We start from the raw sequence: 20,624 nt of genomic DNA on the forward strand, positions 1-20,624 counted from the left end.
ACCATAATTTCCATAGGTGCTTAAAAGAACACTGGAAGGTTTGGCTGCTCAGGGCAAAACAGAGGTAGGTTTGAATCCAACAGCCATCTCTCTCATAAAGGCACAATTCTTGATTTCTTACTAGCAAACAGACTGATGCTTTATGATTCAAGAAGACTGTTTTCCTTGAATGCACAATAAAATAAGAGGAATTCTGTAAGGAGAGATTTTACCAGGATGGATGTTTAAGAGAACTAAAAAATTACTATTTTTTTTAAACTTGGAGATAAATTCCAGTATTTGTCAACACAGAAAGCTTCAGAATGTCAATGGATTTGCAGTATTACAAGGGAAAAATTCTGATTCCAGACACAGCAGCACTTGGCTATCTATTTTCCCTCTAAACAAATTACAGTAATGGTCAAGGGAAGCTGTTTGCCTATTCATCTTAAGATAAGAGAATTATTCTGAATTGTGGGTGGTTTTTAATTTCTATGAATTCTTTGCTGCTGATGGCTGGAACAAAATGTTTGTATTTTGCTCTAGATTGTTACCCCTTAACTCTGAAAAAGCTGGATACATAAAATATAAAGAAAAGGAGTACTTGTGGCACCTTAGAGACTAACCAATTTATTTGAGCATAAGCTTTCGTGAGCTCAGCTCACTTCATCGAAAGCTTATGCTCAAATAAATTGGTTAGTCTCTAAGGTGCCACAAGTACTCCTTTTCTTTTTGCGAATACAGACTAACACGGCTGTTACTCTGAAACCTACATAAAATATAATTTCTCTACTATTAATATAGATTTTTGCAAATATATAATTTCTTATTTACCTACAATAATTCTACTTTTATTATTCCTATTTAGAGAACTATTAAAAGAGATGCTTTTTGGCTGACTAATTAAACGCTTTCATGGGTAGTCAGAGTAATTTTAAGACTTAATTCTTACAACCCTATACACTGAAAGCAAAGGTGGGCCACACAAAAAAAGAAACAAAAATAGTCTTAAGGGCCAAATTCAGCAACTCTTATTTATGGTAAGTAGTCCCGAGATCACTGGGACTTCTAGTGTAAGAATTACTCACTGTAAAGATTAGAGAATCAAGCCCTAAAATAAGGAAAGACTGGATGGAACAGGGTTAGGATAGACTTGTCAAGTGGAAGGTTCAAGAGGCCTTGTGTCTCCATCCTCACGAACAGATGTTTGGGTATATGTAGCTGAGCACAGATGCAATCCGTACTTCTGTTTTTGTGCCTACAAAATATTACGGATACAGTTCTGAGTAGTTGTGCCTCTAATTACTACGTCTAAACCACAGTCAAGTAGCAAAGAGTGTAATTAATTAGCACCTAGCTGCCATTTATGACTTTGGAGGTCTCCCTGTTAGCATACAATTCAATAATTCACAATTTTAGCAGGAGGTTTGGATGGGTAAAATTGTGCAAAAAATTATCCCCTTTAGTGTTTCAATGCAGAAAACAACCAAGTCACAAAAGGATAATAATATCCCTTAAGGAGTTGGCTTTTTCCAAAAGATAACCGGAGTTGTCTCAAAGTCAGAGTAACAACTTTATACCAATACTCCAGTGTCAAGCAGTACAACACAGAGTAAATTTTCTGTATCTCTTTGTATTTAAAAATTTCCACGCTTGGATTGCTTGAGAGAAATATGACTCTGGTTATCTCAATTACTTTCCGAAGAAATATATAATTCTGACACCTAACCATAGTATGCTCCGACTAGTTATTTTCCAAATGTACTTGTATATTATAAACTTTTCATTTTAATATTGGAGCAATATGTGAAGTGTTCCCTTCCCAAGCCTTACCCATGCAGCCTTCTCCATCAGGTCTACGGGTCATTCCAGGAGGGCAGATACACATGAAGGTGCCAATCAAGTTTTTGCACATCATGCCTCTTGATTCACAGTCATGGAGACCTTCAGCACATTCATCCAGGTCTGAAAAAAAATGTAGTATATGTTGTATTTCAAATAAAGACCTAGTCTGAATGCTTTCTCATAGGTTCAACTGTAGAAGACAACTAGTATTTGTTGTTCAGAAAATATTATTTTTATTTTTCTTCTTAACCCCAAACTGTTTTTATTAAGAGTAAACGAGGTGACAGGCTACTTGGGAGGGTTGGGGGGGTGGGGAGAGGCATGTGAGCACTGCAATTAATCAAAAGCCCCTGAGATCCCTTGTAATTTGCATATAATCAAGCAAATACCAGCTACCTTCATCTTTAACACTGTTACAGAGAGGACATCTTCCAGCATGAAATGCTCCATCTTGATCTAAGTTATTGTGACAAGTGGAGACAACAAGGGCCCACCAGGTGATATTCTGTCTTGGACACAATGCTGAGTGTATCAATTTGGTGCATCATATGGTAGGTCCTGCTGCAACATTTTATTAAAAAGGCTGGATACAGGATGCACTGAAGAAAAACTTTTGACCGTACTTTGTCTATTACTGGGTAACAGGTATTGGGAAAAATTACATTTCAATAGCCATTACTTTCTAAAACTTTTTTTAAAGTTAATTACCTTTGCACATCTTTTGGTCTTCTCTCAGTTCATAGCCAACCGGACAGGTGCATTCATAGAAACCGTACGTGTTGATACACCGAAAAGCACACAGCAAAGGGTTCTGAGCACACTCGTTTATGTCTGAATAGTAAGGAAAAGGGAGACTGAATGCTATGTTCCAGCTTAATTGTAATAGCACCACTGGAACTTTCTTTATACCCGTATTTTCTGTGTTACCATCTAAAAAGTGTTAGAAATCAATGCTTCATTCTGGGAATTTTTTTGTGTATTTCTGAGGCAGCATAAACAAAAAATAAATGTATCCAGGGTATCCTCATATATATTGCATTTTTTAACATATACACTTCTAAAGCCACCTTTAAGGTTAGAGTTGTAGGTGTTTTTGTATTTTGTTTTGTTTTGTTTTTGGCTGGGATTTTACTATATGGAACTATTTACAATAGACAGTCTTTTCAAGGATGTGATAAGCCAGCATTTCCAAAGCTTCTGAAAGCTGAGTCCCTATTCAGGAAAGTAAACTAATCATGCCCTCCTTCAGACCCACCATGTGTTGTTAAAGGCCTATCCAAAATGTATAGATCTTCATAATATGATCCTCTCTCTCTGCTTTCTTACATGTTTTGTTGAGCAATGAAATAGTTAATGTTGACAAGTAAAGTATTATTAGTGGCATTTGACTTAATACCCATTGAAATAAATGGGGCAAGTCACACTCCAAAGCTATCGTGTCAGGTTCTCTGCAAACTCAGGCAAACACTTTTGAACCAATTACACTCTGGTCACATTTCCAAGGTTTTCTTTGCGACTATAACAGCTAGACCCTTATTTTCAAATTAAAGCTGAGACTCTGGAGAACAGTTGAGTAGCCTATCTATGTCCCTTCTCTCCCTCCATCTCTGCAGGCCACACCCTAAAATTTGGGAAAAACTAAGAAGCAGCGTATTTGACTAATAAAATGAACACACTTATCTGCACTCACATGCCACGTTAATGGCCGTTACAATCTATTGATGAGGAAATTTAAGAGGTTCAGTTATTCTTAGAAACACTTCTATCAGGTAACATATTTCTCTAGAGCTGGGTGAGGAGAAAACTTTTCCTTCAAAAGGAATGTTAGCAGAGTTACACTGCACCACACACTAGCTAGGTCATGAAAAGTGCTATTTTTGCAACATTTTCTTTTACACAGCTCATTTCAGAACCCTAGACTTTATTTTTCATTGGCATATTTCAAGAGGAGACATTCCTTTTAACTTATAACTTTGACTTTGTAATAAAAACCCAATACACACATTATGATAGTGCAAACGCTGGATGGAAAATAAAATACTTTAAATATAAGAGAAAAAGAGGAGGTAAAACGGAGGAAATCATGATTTACCTTCACAATTCATCATTGGGCCTGGCTCAAACCCTTCATGACAGTTACATTCAAAACTACCAATCACATTAGTGCATGTGCCATTTCCACATGGATTGCCAATCAAACATTCATCAGTATCTAGGATGAAATAAATAAAACACAAACTTCAGAGAACTGGGACACAGGCTAAGTGGTATTTTAAGTTTATGAACTTTAAGCATTGCTATCCTTGCCAATGTACAGTCTGCCTAATGTAGAATCAGTACTTACCTACACAGTGCACTCCAGTGTAATCTAAGTTGTATCCCATTGGGCACTCACAGCGGAACGATCCATCAGTGTTGATACAATGACCATTTGAACAAATGCCTGGGCTCTCAAGACATTCATTGACATCTGAAAAATAGAAAACTATGTAAACTATTATCTTTCAGCTGTCGAACTCGACTATTTTTATATTAAATATTACATTTCTAATGAAAAGCAGGAAATGACCAAAAAGTAAGCATCTTGTTCTATATGTCTTGGGCCAAAATATAACTATGCAGTTTCAAAAATAGAATATATCTTGTAAGTTTGCTCAGTGCTCCAAAACTTCTTTCACCCTTGAAAACAAAACAAAAAAACACAAAATAAAAAAAAGCTTTACCAGAAAGAACAAAACAGCATTACCCAATAGCGCCTCACTTAACTGGGAATTAAAGATTTTCTAAGCAGTGTCAGAAACAAAGCAATACCTTCCCGTGTATCATCAATCCCAGGGATGGTTCCATGGCCGTAGGGACACAAATCCTGGAAAGCAACTGTATAGGAACATTTTAAACAATTATAAACAAACATGCTAAATAGATGAAAGTAATCAAACCCATTAAGGCAGCTAAATTTAATTAACACCAATGAAAAAGAGTGTGCTTTGGATAGATATTCTTACCATATATTTTCCCTGTTATTGAGTTGCATTTTTCCCTTCTTGCTAGTTTCAACTGCAACATCCTTTACTAGTATTAAGCCTGAGTAATTGTGTCATAGTCTACAGAGCAGCTTTCTTAGCTAAGGTTACCATATTTGAACATTCAAAAAAGAGGACACTGCATGCAGGGGGGAAATTTTGCTCGTGTCCCACCATCCCTGGCCCTGCCCCAACTCCACCCCTTCCCCGCTCTCATTCCAACCCCTTTCCCAAAATCTCCACCCCCTCTCCCAAATCCCCGGCCCCGCCTCTTCCGCTGAGCGCGCCACATTCCTCCTTACCCCGCTACACAAAACAGCTGTTTCGCGGCGCAAGCACTGGGAGCTAGGGGGGAAAAGCGGGCACTCTCTTGAGTGATCAACATTCACTTTCTTTCTTGAATGATCAACTCTTCTTTGGGGAAAAATAATAATGCAAAATCCCGGACGTTTTTAGATATTTAAAAATTCCTCACAGATGGTGATTTAAGAACCAAAAAGCTGGACGTGTCTGGGAAAATACGGACGTATGGTAACCCTATCTTAGCACATAATCATTTAACGCTTCTCCCTCAGTTTGTTTACTGTAAACCAAACAGTAGGGTAACAAACCAAATGCAGTGACAGCTTTTGTGTTTCTGGGCACTAACCCACATTTTGCCTTTCCCCCTGTCCCAAAGCAACAAGAACTACTGCTGGAAGCTAATTTACAGCTGTGCAGAGGCACTATTTTGACTTTACATTTCAGTCTTTTCCTAGACGTATTATAAACCATGATATATACCTTCTTCTTCCTTGGGGCAGAGCTCACAAGGGTCACCCCATCCCTCTCCTGGCATCTTACTGCAGCAACATTTTGCCTTGGTGGTGTTGAAAGCCTTTGGGACAGAGCACTTCCCATTTTCAAAGTTAGTAAAACAGAAGCTCTGCCGGGTATCTAGAAAAACAAACAAAAAAAGCAACAGTAATAAGCTAGGTATGTAAAAAACCCACACATTCTATATGACAGACTCCTGCCTGATTAGAGAAGGAAGTATCAGAAAATGAAAGTGATAATTCTAGGCCTGAGTTTTCACCATTATTTTAGAGAATACATCTCCCACCCAGACAACAGGATACCAACCCTTTTATCCACAACTGCTGTCTGCTGCATTCAGTGTTGAAGTGAGGACTAAGGGCTTGTCTATACTTGAAATACTACAGCGGTGCCACCGTAGTGCTGCGGCTGTGCCGCTGTAGCACGTCCGTGTAGATACCACCTACACTGAGGGGAGGGATTTTCCCATCGTCGTAGGTAATCTACTTCCTCGAGAGGCAGTAGCTAGGGTCAATGGAAGAATTCTTCCGTAGACCTAGCACTGTCTATACTGGGGTTAGGTTGGCTTCACTACGCCCTTCAGAGATGTGGATTTGTCACATCCCTGAGCAACATTGCTGGGTCAACCTAACATTTTAGTGTATACCAGGTCTAAGACTTTCTTGCACATTATTCACCCTCTGCAGGACAGCAGGAACCATCATTACACAGGCAAAAAATACCTCCACTTCTGCCTTTACAGCTCCTCAGCCTGGGGAACAAGGAACTGAGCTCCAGACTCAAATGTAGTTTTCCTTCAAGTAAAGTAGTATTTTTGGAGTACACAAAGAAAAGGATTTCTTGCAAAATTTGAAGGCAAGTTTCCTGTTGGCCTAGCATTTGCTGGATGCAGCAGAGCATGGTGCTAATCATGATTGTCTGCTCTAGACCCTGGCCCAGTGCTGGTTCCAGCAGGACAGTACACCATCTTGGCAGAGGTGAATGGCATCCCAATGCTAGGGGCTGTGGGGAGAAAGGTGTAGAAGCCAGTGTAGAAGCTTAGACACTGTGCCTCCCATGCTATTTATAACCACAAAGGGAGCCCATCTGGGCAGGGAATCCACCCTTAAAAGAACCAATGAGTTCTTTAGTTTTATAAAAAGGATTAAAGGGCACAGTGACTGTTGGTTGTATTGCTAAGTTGTACCAGAAGGTAAGAGAGATTTATTGTCTTCCGTAGAGCATGGTGCACCATGTGACAAACATTTATTTTACTGGGAGGACCTAATCAATTTAGTTTTAACATAATAAACTTGTAATAAGAGCATGACATGGCAACAATCCTGACGACCAGTGCGAGGTTACTAAAGAGTCCCCACTCTTCTTGCAAAGTTTCTGTTAACTATTGCGGTCAGTGATAACATGCTTTAACCCTGCATCTTACCAAAACACCTTCGTCCATTGTCAGACAGCACAAAGCCTATGGGACAGATGCATTGAAAGCCTCCTGGAGTATTAGTGCAGGAGCCAAAGAGACAGATGTTGGGGTCTTCATTGCACTCATCAATATCTGCAAAATAATAGGAGAAAAGATTCATCATTAGCCCACCTGGCATCAATTTTGTGTATTTCTTTGATATCTGAAAAGATTTGACTTCAGCCACACTCAGTACTCTGTTCAAGCAGCAAAACAGACACATTAAAGCTCCCCCTTCTTTCCTTTTTAAAATAGTGATTGAAATGTGAAATTTTCCACTTGTTTATTGGTTTTCATTATCCCGTACAGTTCTAACAGGGTCTGCTTTTTGTCTTCTGAATCTGTATCCTTCCTGTGCCATCAGACGTCACTTTGGGCACGTCTTATTGATACTATAAACGTTAAATGTTTTCAAACCACAATGGGGGCAGATATTTTAGGACAAGGAAAAAGATTCTTTGGAAACATGAAACAAAGAAGAGTTTTAAAAAGGTGTTTTTTCCCCAAGTTCTGAGTGAGTCTAAACGTGCAACTGCATTCTAAATGTTCTTGCCCGACTTCAGAAAGAATGGAGTCCCCATGGCACATGCACACATTAATATTTATGAATGTTTTCTGCAGCCACTATTGATTTGTAGTATATACAAATGTTTCTTTTAAACCCTTCACTTTCAATCACTTTAAAAAAAAAACACAACTAGGTGTGTTTAAACATGTGGGATTTAAACATGTTATAAGTTAAACAAAGAAAAATAAAGGAATTTTTACTCTACTACAAATACTTTTTAAGTTCTAATTATTAAGTAAGATATGAACAGAGGAGAAGCAAATGGAGAGAGTTTGCCTGGGGGGAGAGCCCACACAGGATTTTGCCTTTCAAGCTTCTGGGAGCAATAAATACATCTGAAGAGGCTCTTGATACATTACAAGGCAGGAAATATAGATAGTGAGGTTGGCTGTTGAAACCTGCATAGGATGTGCCATGTTCTCCTGGACGATAGAAGTGACTTTGTCTGTACAAAGTGCAAGCTGGTCTCCATACTGGAAGAAAAAGGTTAGAGGACTAGAGACCTATGTAATAACCCTGCATTGCATCTAAGAAAATGAAGACTTCTTAGAGAGAAGTCAGGATTTGGTATTGCGGGCACAGCATGCCAAAGAATTGGAGAAGGCAGCATGGGGGGGACTGAAGAACAAGGAAGAAAATTGGGAGCATGTTCCTCGAAAAGAAGAAAAAGGGGAGAACCAATATACCCTCAACACGGATAGAGGTAAGCAACTTTCAGGCTCTCTGCACAGGTACTACTGCTGAGAATGCCTTGATAGGATCACCTGAGGGAAGGGATCAGAAGAAGACCCCCGTTGACTGGAAGGCATGGGATGCATTGTCCTAAGGATGGGGGTTCCACGACCACCACTCCCAAGAGGAGGAGAAGGGTTGTGGTGGTTGGGGACTCTCTCCTAAGGGAGACAGAATCATCCATCTGCCATCCAGACCAGGAATCCCGACAAGCGTGCTGCTTGCCTGGAGTTAGAATTCAGGATGTGACTGAGAGTCTCCCAAAACTCATCAAGCCCTCGGACCACTACCCCTTCCTACTTATCCACATGGGCACCAACAATACTGCCAAGAATGACCGTAAGTGGATCACTGCAGACTACATGGCTCTGGAAAGAAGGATGAAAGAGTTTGGGGAACAAGTTGTGTTTTCGTCCATCCTCCCTGTTGAAGGAAAAGGTCTAGGCAAGGACCATCGAATTGTGGAAGTAAATACGTGGCAATGCAGGTGGTGTCAGTGTGACGGCATTTGCTTCTCTGACAATGAGCTGATGTTCCAGGAAAGAGGATTACTATGCTGGGCTGGGCTCCATCTATCGAGTACTGAGAAGAGCATGTTTGGACGTCGTCTGGCTAACCTGATAAGGAGAGCTTTAAACTAGGTCCTATGGGATATGGTGACAAAAATCCAGGAAACGCACATCTAGGCTCAAGTAACAAAGACAAGGGGAAGGAGCTAACTTCTGGAGAAGGGTCTAGAAATCGCAACTGCATTAAAAAGGCAAAAAAGAAAAGCAACAAGGCAATCTGCAAAATATCTTTGATGTCTGTATAGAAAGTCAAGGAATATGGGAAACAAGCAGGATGAACTGGAAGTCATGGTACATGAAGAAAATTATGACTGAATTGGCATCACAGAGACTTGGTGGGGCAACTCCCATGATTGGAGTATCAGCATTGAGGATACAGCTTGTTCTGAAAGGACAGGTATGGAAAAAAAGGAAGAAGTGATGCACTGTACATCAAGAACGTATACACTTGCCTGGAGGTCCAAGGGAAAGTGAGTGACAGACCTAACTAGAGTCTCTGGGTGAGAATAACAAGGAAAAAGAACAGTAGCGATATCCTGGTGGGGGTCTAGACCACCAAATCAGGAAGAGGAAGTGGATAAGTCATTCTACAAGCAGGTAACACACATGAGCTGGTATTACCTGTTATAAAAGGTATTACCTCACCCACCTTGTCTCTCTAATATCCTAGGACTGACATGGCTACAACTACACTGCATAAAACCTAACCACTAACGTGGCAAGTATCCAGTAGGAATAAGAGGGTGTCCCCCTCCAACAAACCCTGAAACTAGGGTATATAAAACTGAGCTCACCATATGCTTAAAAGAACTGACAGAACCTAACACAAGAAACTGTACAATCCTAAATGTGACAGATGCCCAGACCAGCTGTGTGGAAAGGACTCTTCCCCCATCCCAGGGTTAAGAGGATAAGAAGAAGTGGTGAGATTTCATTTCAAAGACTGAATGTATTTCCCCTTCTGTTTGTTAATATAAATAACTGTAGGTTATCTTGCCGAGTCTACACTCTCTAGTGAGAATTCAAGTAAACATATTTTAGATTTTAACTCCTTTATAAATCCAAGAAAATTGACCTAAGAGAGATTGAAAAGAATTGTTTTAAGCAATCATTTTTAATATTCAAAACGTGTCCCTTTTGGACTAATGTAGTCAAACAGAAGTAACCACACTCTTCAAAGTGCCTTAAAGACAAATCTACCCTTGGATATGTGATGTGTTAGGTACTAAATAATTGAGAATTGTTGATAAGTAAATGTAATAAGAAATGTTGGTAATTTGCATGGTTCTTTAATATAACTTCTGAGCCTCAACTCTTATGTGTAATAATTTCTTGCAGGTCTGTACTGTGTGTGTGGTATATACAATTGGTTGTGTCTATATCTGAGTGGTGAACGGTTGATTACATATTTTTGTGGTTCTGGGTGAATTAATAAATTGTTGGTTGGTTAAGAATAAGCAAGTCCTGATTTGAGAAATACTGTTTGAGTTAAAAGTTGATCTAGTAAACTAACGCTCCCTGGACCCAATAAAAAGGGGTTATCCTACTGGATTTGATTATATAGTGGCAAACCTAATTCGTTAGACTTCAGGTTTAAAAATATAATTGGCACCTTGGCATACTCATAAATTGACTCCCCCACCCCCCATTTCATGCTTACAACGGACTTGAAAGTGCCTCCTCTTCTGCAGGTAGGTTTTTCTCATGACTGGTTATCTACTACTCAGGAGTACAGACTGCACTTTGGGATAGCGGCCCAGTTCTATGCCTGAGAACCACAGCTCTAGGGTGCAGATATGACAGATTGGGGTGCATTATGGTGCTCAAGTCCTGTATCAGGAGACCTCCTGGGAGAGGAAAGCAAAATGACACTTGCAGAGAAAGAAGCAGCTCCAGGAACTGCGCTTGGTGAAAGTGCCTGCTCAGGGAATCTGATACATTTTGCAGGCATGGAAGGTAGACCACTGAGCTAGCGACGCAGTGGGATACGCTCCAGTTCCACAGTCTTAGTGATTCTGCACATAAGTATTAGGATCTTGCTCCCCCCCTCTCCCCAAGTGATTTATATAGTACATTGCTGCTCTGTTGTCCAGTATTACCTTGACTGAGCGGCCCTCAATGTTGTGGAGGAAAAACTGGCACTTATAGAGAACTGCCCTGAATTCTAGAACATGGATGTGGAGACAAGCTTCTTGAGGAGTCAGTTTGCTGTGGGCTGTGGAGCCTGGAATCCCAATGCAGTAGAGAGGCATCCGTAGTGATGACGACCCTTGATGGGGACGAACGCAAAAATGGAACTCCCTCACAAATTCTGAGAGGACCAACTGAGAGTAGAGAACTCTTGGAGGTATGGTCACTCACTTGAAAAGACTGACGGGGATGTAAACCATTCAGAGCCAGGTCTGAAAGCACTGAAGGTGAGGTCTTGCATGGAGCATCACAAACATGCAGGCTGACGTGGTCTAAGAGCTGCAGGCAAGCCCTTGCTTTGGATTTGGGCTCTGCTGTAGAGTGGAGATAAGCATGGCCGCCGTGGTAGACCTTTTTGCAGGTAAGTATGCTCTGGTGGCTAAGTCCAGAGTGGCTTCAGTGAAGTCTGTGTGCTGTACCAGTGTTAGGGTAGACATTTCCAGGCTTAGACAAAGGCCCAGAATGTAAAATAAGACTAGGGCCATGTTTGTTTCTGACTGGACCTCAAGGAGGATTCAGTTGCCCAGATACAGAAAGATGGTTATTTCCCCCGTCCCCTTGCAGTTGAGTTGCAATGACAGAGAGGACCTTTATAAAGGTCCTCAGAGCAGCTGAAAGGCCAAAGGCGAAGGCACAGTACTGGTAATGCTCTGTACCAACAACGAACCATGAGATGGGTGCTTAGCTACATGAAAGTGTGCAGCCTAAAGGTTGAGGACAATGTGGAATTAAGGATGGAATTAATGTTGCTAGGGTCAATATCTTGAAAGGCTGCAAAAAGATAAAAAGATATACATAGTTATGAGGTCTAGTATCAACCTCCATCCTCCTCTCCTTTTGGGAACTGGGAAGTACCTGGAGCAGAACCCTCTTCTGACAAATTTTGTGGGGAAATGGCTCAGTCACTCCCAAAAGTAGAGATTGAATCTCCTGATTTAGGAGACCCATGTGAGAAGTGTCCCTGAAGAGGTAGGGAAATGGGCAGGGGGGATGGAATGGAAATGAATGAAATATCCTGTGGAAACCACCTCTAGGATCCAGCTTCTGATGTGATGAGTTCCCAGGCAGGTAGAGGGGAGATCGTCCACAAAGAGCAGATGGAGAGTGGTTTTATGCAACATGAGATCCAGAAAAGGGGGTGGTTCATGACCCTTGACCATGCTATCAAAATGGCCATTTGATGGAAGGTGCAGACTGGGAGGTCACCGTTGAAGAGGGCCCCTTCTTCTTACGTCTGTAAGAATTCTGCATATCTTGTAGAGGTCTGGTATTTAAAAGGTTGAGAACATTGAGCAAGCTACGATTTGCTAAATCATCTTTTTATTGTAGGCATATAGATCCGAAGGGATCACAGAGTCATCCTGGAATCCTTCAAGGAGTGGTGTGAACTGTTGGTGTCACTACTGAAGAGCTTAGACCCTTCAAAAGGGAGGTCCTCCACTGTATTCTGAACCTCCCTGGGGAAGTTGGAGGATTGTAGCCAAGAGGCTCATCACATGATGATGCCAGTTGCCATCAAATGTGAGGCTGTTTCAGCTGCGTTGAGGGAGGTTTGAAGGGAAGTCTTCACAATCATCTGGCCTTCCAAGATGAGAGCTTGAAACTGCTCTGTTTGATCTTGTGACAGGTAGTCACTAAAATATGTAAATTTAGCATAGTCTGTAGAATCATATTTTGCCATTGAGGCCTGATGATTCACAACCCTAAACTGGAGAGCAGCCAATGAATACCTCTTTTGGCCCAGATGGTCCAGACCAGAGGTGAGCAAACTACGGCCCGCGGACCACATCTGGCCCATGGGACCCTCCTATCCAGCCCCTGAGCTCCTGGCCTGGGAGGCTAGACCCCAGCCCCTCCCCCGCAGCCTCAGTGCGCTGCCAGCGCAACACTCTGGGCAGCCAGACAGCGCAGTTGCAGAGCTGTGGCCTGACCCGGTGCTCTGAGCAGCGTGACTGTAGCACCACCAGCCACCGGTGCTCCAGGCAGCGCAGCAGGGGAGGTTGGATAGAGGGCAGGGGAGTTCGGGGATGTGGTCAGGTCGGGGAGGATAGGGGTTGGGGCGGTCAGAGGGCGGGGAACAGGGAGGTTGGATGGGGCAGAGGTCCCGGGGGGGGCAGTCAGGAATGAGGGGGGGGGTTGGATGGGGCAGCAGAGGGCAGTCAGGGGTGGAGGCTCCAGGAGTGGTCAGGGGGTGATGGATGGGGCAGGAGTTCCGGGGGGAGCCGGGCCATGCCTGGCTGGCTGGGGAGATACAATCTCCCCTAACCAGCCCTCCATACAATTTTGGAAACCCGATGAGGCCCTCAGGCCAAAAAGTTTGTCCGCCCCTGGTCCAGACTCTTAAGCTCTTTATCCTAGGGAGTCCATTTGGAATAAGCTTATTGGCTGATCTAGTTGACAGCATCCGTTACCAAGGAGTTGGGGGTGGGATGGGCGAAAATACATTCTAGTCTCTTGGCCAGTACATAATATTTTTGTTTGCTCTCTTGCAACTAGGCATGATGGTAGCAGGACTCTGCCATACAGTACAGGGTGGTGATTGTAAAACCTCATTAATAGATGACCTAGTCCTGGGGGAGGAATGCATACTGCCCCATAGGGAGTGTTGAGTTGGGGCCATAGACACTTCATCAGGTAAGGAGGAGGACCTTCTAAACCTTTAACTCCTGCTCCTCTCGTCCTGGGGAGGAGATTCGTATGGTACCTATGTCTGTTGATAAAGATGGGGCCTCTTATGGGAGATATCCTATAATACCAGTCTGTCTGTAGATCATGGGTTCAGAAAGCCCACTGAAGTGCTGCATAAAGAAAGGGAGTGGGCTTCACAGGGGTTCCTGCCAGGGATGGCATGGGCACTACCTCCAGAGAATGGAGTTGGAATGCAATGGAGGCAGAATCCTGGATGGAAAAATCCCAATCTGAGGAATTATCCTCCCCATGTCCTACTAAAAAGACCCAGAGATCGGCAGTGGGGCGGTATCAGTACCAAGCGGGAGAAGACTGTATGCTGGGATGCAGGATAACCTAAGGACACTCTGGCTCAAAATGGTGAGATGGTACCAGAGGGATCCTTTTGGGTACTCCTTATGAAGGGAAACCTAGGTTCCTCTGTTACTAAGAGGGCTTCATGGGAGAGGAAAAGACAGTTACCTTTTCCATAACTGGTGTTCTTTGAGATGTGTTGCTTATGTGTATTCCACAATAGGTGTGCATGCTCGCCACATGCACCAGTGCCAGAAGTTTTTCCCCTAGCAATACCCATAGGGGAGTGCCCCTAGCGACCCCTGGAGTGGTGCCTCCATGGTGCGGTATAAGGGGCGCTGTGTGCTCCCCCACACTCAGTTCCTTCTTGCCAGACAACTCCGACAGAGGGGAAGGAGGGCGGGATCTGGAATAGACATGAGCAACACATCTCGAAGAACACCAGTTATGGAAAAGGTAAACTGTCTTTTCTTCTTCGAGTGATTGCTTTTTTATTTTCCACAATAGGTGATTCCAAGCTATATCTGTTGGAGGTGGGAAGGAGTTCACAAATTCTCAGGGAAGAGCACAGCCCTACCAAACCCGGTGTCTTCCCTTGTCTGGGAGACGATCGCATAATGTGAGGTGAACGTGTGAACTGAAGACCATGCAGCAGCCCTGCAAATGTCCTGAATGGGGACATGGGCTAAAAAGGGAACCACAGACTGGTCAGTCTTACTTCAGTACCCAGCAAAATCATCAATCAGGTCCTCAAGGAGTCTATTTTGAAGGACTTGGAGGAGAGGAATGTGATCAGGAACAGTCAACATAGATTCACCAAGGGCAAGTCATGCCTGATTGCCTTCTATGATGAGATAAGTGGCTCTGTGGATATGGGGAAAGCGGTGGATGTGATATACCTTGACTTTAGCAAAGTTTTTGATACGGTCTCCCACAGTATTCTTGCCAGCAAGTTAAAGAAGTATGGATTGGATGAATGAACTATAAGGTGGATAGAAAGCTGGCTAGATTGTTGGGCTCAACTGGTAGTGATCAACTGCTCGATGTCTAGTTGGCAGCCAGTATCCAGCGGAATGTCCCAGGGGTCAGTCCTGGGGCCAGCTTTGTTCAACATCTGTATTAATGATCTGGATGATGGGATGAATTGCACCCTCAGCAAATTCGCAGATGACACTAAGCTGGGGGGAGAGGTAGATACACTGGAGGGTAGGGAGAGGGTCCAGAGTGACCCAGACAAATTGGAGGATTGGGCCAAAACCTCCTGAGGTCTCTTCCAACCCTAATATTCGATGATTCTTTCACAGTGCTAACGGGAACCTGAGATGGCAGTGGGGATAATGAAAAGTTACAGTCTGAGTGCAATGTGACCTGAGGTGGACAGTATTGGGAGCAGTGTGGAGGTAAGGTCAATGTGCTCCTTGTGGCTGCATACATAGAAGAGCAGTACTGGAGCACTGGTTGAAGAAGGCTTCTTAGGGGTCTCCTAGAGGTCTCCCGTTCCAGTACCAACAATGGTGCCACTCACGGTAGTTTGTTAGAAGACATCTCAGCACGAGGCATACCAAAAGTCTTTTCTGTTGGGTACTGGTATCTTGGTACTGGGGCCTGCAGAAACCTTAGCAGTATTCATACTGGGACGCAAAGTCTCCTTGCTCCGTGTCTTAAAGAAGTGACGTTCCCCTTTTGGAGAGTCTCTCTCCGGGGAATGGGTTTTCTACCTCTGAGTGTTTCACTTCCGAATCCGCCTTATGGTCTTTTGAAGTGACCAGTCTGGACTAAGTGACCGAGGCCAAGATATGGGGAAAGGGAGTTGGAACCCCCCACAGGTCTCAATGAGCACTCCATCAGGAGGAGCGTCAATCTATCCTCCCTCAGCTTGTGAGATCTGCTTTTAAGCCTCGTGCAGACCTTGCTCTTAGATGAGACCTATGACTCTCCAAGGCAGCTGGGATGCTTTTTGCTGAGGGGGAAAGACCTGTGGCAGCTCTGGCAGGGTTTGAAACCCTGGATCTTTGGCATAACCCAAGCAGGGAGGTTGTAGACAACAAGAGTGAGGGTAGAAGACCCTGACTGCAAAGTGATCAGGGGAGAGGGGCAGAAACACAAACACATGCTAAAGCAAATAACAACAATTAGGAAGAAAATTCTTATTTTCTTAAGAAGATAAGAGCTGAGAAGTTCACAGTGGACACCACTATGCTCTGTCTCGAGTAAAGGGCAGTTGAGAAGGAACTGGAGCAGCGGTATGTCTGCCTCTCCCTATATATCCTTGCATCACAATCCAAGGATATAAAGAGTGCAGGTGCGGACACTGCTAACCAAAATCTCTGAGCAAGAGCGCATGAACACATGCACATTCTATGGTGGAGCACACATAGGAACAAAGGAGAACTGCACTTCCAACACACCATTTGGCAGATACTGCTTCCTAAAACTGCCTTTTGGAATATATTAGACTCCAGAAATATTTCACTTTATGAGACAGATGTTAGAGAATCTAGCAGTCATGAAAGCGAACACTGATACCATAATGGGCACGGATGCCAGAGCACAAAAGAGAGTACAATGATTTAAACAACATTCTGATAGCAGCTCCAGAGCTGCAATTTTCTGGCCCCCCGAAAGACAACAAACTCTCCACATGTTCCTTGAAAGGAGGGGTGGGAGTAGTACTATTAAAGTGTTATGGAACTGATTACCAGTTTTGTATGCATGTATGCCTATAATGGCTGCAAAGAAGACATATCTGCAAATTGAAAAAAAGAGACATTAGGTCTGGCAGATGGATGTACTAGATTTCACAATTTTATGGCCATAGCTTCAAAGCAGAAAGTAATCATAAATCTCTGATTGCAATACACAAAAAGTGGCTTGGAGAAGCACCATCAAGGATATTGTGACTACTTTAAAAAATACAGAACTATGATGTGATCCTGAAGTTCTAACCTGGACTCCACTAAGTAATGGCAGATACACTCGCAAGAGCTTGTGGTTCCCACAGAGTGATGGGAAAGAAAAACATTGGAATGAATATACAAAGATCACCTTGGAATGACCACATCAAAAAGGAGAGCTAGAGAAGTTGTATTCTGGCCACAGATGCATAATGGCATTGAAGAAATGGTGAGCAGAACGGTGAAACGTGACAAAAGTACTGAGATTCCTAGCAGAAGGAACGAGTGTTTTGATATGAACTCACAATTTCATGCAGCAAAGTTAGAGTTGACATACTCAACTTTGGGAAGACATGATCACCTGGTTAGAATGGATTATTTTGGTAATTTCCCAGTAGTCACATATTTTAAAAGATTAAGTCTAGGTGAAATGAGTGAACTCTAGGGATCTTCTTGTGTTTCTGGTCCTTTTCAGATTCTCCAGCATAGAACTAGAGAGATCCAAACCCTCAAAAGGCAAGCTGATAGCCATTACCTGCACTTCTTAGGAAGGCCAGACATTCTCAATTGGGAAAGTCTTCTCAAACAACTGTAGAATTCATAGATCTAACTGCTGTTCCTAACATCATAGAATACTCATCATATGATACTGTTTCTGGTTTGACTTGATTTGATTCTTATTTTAATATTAATAACTTCTCTTTGGTGATATGTTTTCTTGATTTGATTTTAGCTTAACAGTTTTAATAAAATTTACAAAACAGATACCGAGTCACATTTATTTCAATGAGCAATATGGGTCTGGAACTTTTGCAGGCCTGGGTGGATTTCCAGCTGGTCAACCTAAAAGCCTGACCAACTCCCCTCATTAGTCTTTGCTTCTCACAGGGGTCATGCATGTTGTAAACTTCTAGTCAAATCAAATCTTCTTATTAGAGGTTCAAAATGCTCTCCAGGTCTTGAGAGAGAATGATGATAACTAATGACATTTAGAAAAAATTACAATTACTGACTTATGGTACATCATCTGATATAACTGCACGTGCATGGAGACACACTGTACTCCTGACAGAATTCTGCACCAATGCAGGGGAGCAGAATTCATATGGCCCTCATATTTCTGTTCCCCTCATGCAGAAAAATTCAAAGAAAATCTGCAGGGGGACACGAGTCTCTTCCCCGCAGCTTAGGGTGCCTGGAGCAGCTTCAGAGATGCAAATCACTGTGGGAGGAGGGGGACTCGCATGCGTGCCTGTGGGGGAGACTATCACCGTCAGGGGGCAGGGTTGGCCAACAAGTGAGAGAGACACTGTCCCTCTCTCCTGATACTGTGGCTGCGGGGTGCGGAGCCGGGTATCCAGGAGGAAGGCTCTGTCCCGGAGGTAGAAGTGTAGCAGTCTGCCTGCCTAGTAAAATGTAACTTCTTGAGAATTGAAAAAACAATTAAATATTAGTATCATGTTACTGAAAATTGTTTGTTTATAAGTTAAAGAAAATAGCTTTTGTTAAAAAAAAACATTGTTAATGTTGTTGTTGATGGTTAATTGATCTCATTCTCTGAGGGAGAAATGTAGCAACCTGTCTGCATAGTAACACTGTTAATTATTCTATTGTTAGTTAACTGTTCCCATTCTCAGTAATTCCCCCAGGAGCATAAAAACTTGTAGAAGTTTTAAGGCCCTACATTGCCAGAGTGATATAAAGCCTTATAAATGACAGTGAGGGAATCAGCTAGGAAGATCTATGCACTTTCTCACTTTTTTCCTGTGCCAAAGTGGTACAATGGGGTTAGATTTTTACTTACCCATTTAAAAATAAAAAAGACTTTTGAGGGCAAATAAAACATTTACCAAGCAGTCAATAATTGTCAGGACAATCAGAACCAAGCACTTCTCAAAGTACCCAGCTAGGTCCAGGACAATGATTAGCAAAACTGTATGACTTTCATGTGTGAAAGTCTGAGCAATTTAAAATGACATTCTACTTTTTTTTTTTCTTTCTGTTTGGTGTTCTCTAATGTAATTTAAATGAAAATCCAGGATTATAACTGGAATGGAGGGTACTAGTTACTAAGTATTTGTAACTTAACGTTCATGTGTTTAGGAAATACTGAATAGTTATTATGACATTTTTTCTGTATTGTAGTTCAAAAAAACTTACCAAAACAATTGAAACTGGTGTGATTGTATTGCATTATTTTGACAAATAAAATCTGCAGAATTTTGCAGAATTTGTAATGGTTTGGTACAGAACCCCCCAGGAGTAACGCTGCCTTCACTTACACATCGAACTCTAGTTGCACAGGTGTAAATGAGTTGAATTTAGCAATAATGGACAAATTTCAAATACAGTAACCATTACAAAGGCGGCTGCACATTAGAAAAGCAACATAAAATAAACTGATTACAAAATATTGTGATATTAGTCAAAATATTAATAAAAATGACACTATATCAAGCAAAAGATATTAACAGAATTTTTTTAACACGGCAGGATGAAGAAAGTAGGAATATGCAATTCTGTTTTTTGTTGGAACTGAAAGTTGATTAAAGGGAATATTTTACAGTTTTACTGTGGTGTTGTCCAAAAACATACAAGACACTGAGAGGAAATTAAACATGGTCTTAAACAGTGATATTCCTGGGACGCAACAACTTTCATTTAGAAGGATTTTATAACTGTAGGTGATTTGGATTAATCTTAAACTCAGTTGTTAATATAGGCAGCAGCAGCCAAAAGGAGCTGCGAAGTCAGCAGGCAAACTGAACAATGTAGAATGATACTTGCATGAAAAACTTGTGATCTTAGAAAATATATCATACTTTTAAAAGAGGAAAATCTACAGTGTCTTTGACATCTGCCACTGTTCCTAGATTTAGATAGATTAAATTGTTACAGACCGAATCTTGAAGTATGAACAGAGGTTTTCTTCAGACCTTACTTGAGCAAGTCTCCCACTGACTTCAGTAGGCGTTCTCCCTGAGTAAGACTTTCAGTAAGGATACTGTAGGATTAATTTTAACATATATATATAAATATATATAAATTTACTTTTAGGTTCATGCTAGCCCTCTTCTTAGTTTTCCTGATGAGGACTGAACTTGTTTGGGTATTGTTTCTAATTTGGTAACTATGGTTTCAATTTGCTGCTGCACTGGAGCAGAGTTCTGTATTTCTCCTCCACAAAACAAGAAAAGAAAGGTGACGTTAAAGCGTTGAACTGATTTTCAACAGGGTTCTCAAAGTTATTCTTCTAAAACTGAAACAAAGATCTGTTTCACCATCTCTGCTATGAATTTGGGATTGAAATCTTGATGCATATGCTCCCACGGGCTGTAAGACTCAAAAACAGAAAACATCTGTTAGGAGAAACTGATTCAGAAAACTCTGTTTCCATAGGGAAAAGTAGCTCAATAGTTTTATTAAGATTTTTAAACGTCACAATTCTATGATACGAGATACTTCGAATCGCCGTTTAATGCACTGCTTGCCAAAAATTATAATTTTTGTAATCACTGTATATATTCAGTAGATAGTCTCTCTTTTTCATTTGGAAAAAAGATTAGGAAA

At 41.9% G+C, this 20,624-nt stretch overlaps 1 protein-coding gene and 1 long non-coding RNA gene across 6 annotated transcripts in view; one reads left to right on the top strand and one right to left on the bottom strand.

Moving 5' to 3' along the window:
• Positions 1 to 12,789, top strand: part of LOC311521082 — a 76,831-nt gene extending 64,042 nt beyond the window's left edge. For both annotated transcript variants that reach the window (XR_014711775.1, XR_014711776.1), the window contains one exon: positions 12,508 to 12,789. This is a non-coding gene — a long non-coding RNA (uncharacterized lncRNA). The remainder of the gene's footprint in view (positions 1 to 12,507) is intronic.
• The window catches only part of FBN2 (fibrillin 2), a 254,563-nt gene that overhangs the window by 25,808 nt on the left and 208,131 nt on the right, over positions 1 to 20,624 (bottom strand). For all 4 annotated transcript variants that reach the window (XM_084629192.1, XM_084629191.1, XM_084629190.1 and 1 more), the window contains exons 49-55: positions 7,087 to 7,212; positions 5,631 to 5,783; positions 4,636 to 4,701; positions 4,169 to 4,294; positions 3,917 to 4,036; positions 2,533 to 2,655; positions 1,813 to 1,944 (exon numbers count right to left, since the gene is read on the bottom strand). In XM_084629192.1, coding sequence (XP_084485318.1) covers positions 1,813 to 1,944; positions 2,533 to 2,655; positions 3,917 to 4,036; positions 4,169 to 4,294; positions 4,636 to 4,701; positions 5,631 to 5,783; positions 7,087 to 7,212 — 846 coding nt within the window. The remainder of the gene's footprint in view (positions 1 to 1,812; positions 1,945 to 2,532; positions 2,656 to 3,916; positions 4,037 to 4,168; positions 4,295 to 4,635; positions 4,702 to 5,630; positions 5,784 to 7,086; positions 7,213 to 20,624) is intronic.

The sequence above is a fragment of the Lepidochelys olivacea genome, assembly GCF_965140295.1.
Source record: "Lepidochelys olivacea isolate rLepOli2 genome assembly, chromosome: 5".
Lineage (NCBI taxonomy): Eukaryota > Metazoa > Chordata > Testudines > Cheloniidae > Lepidochelys > Lepidochelys olivacea.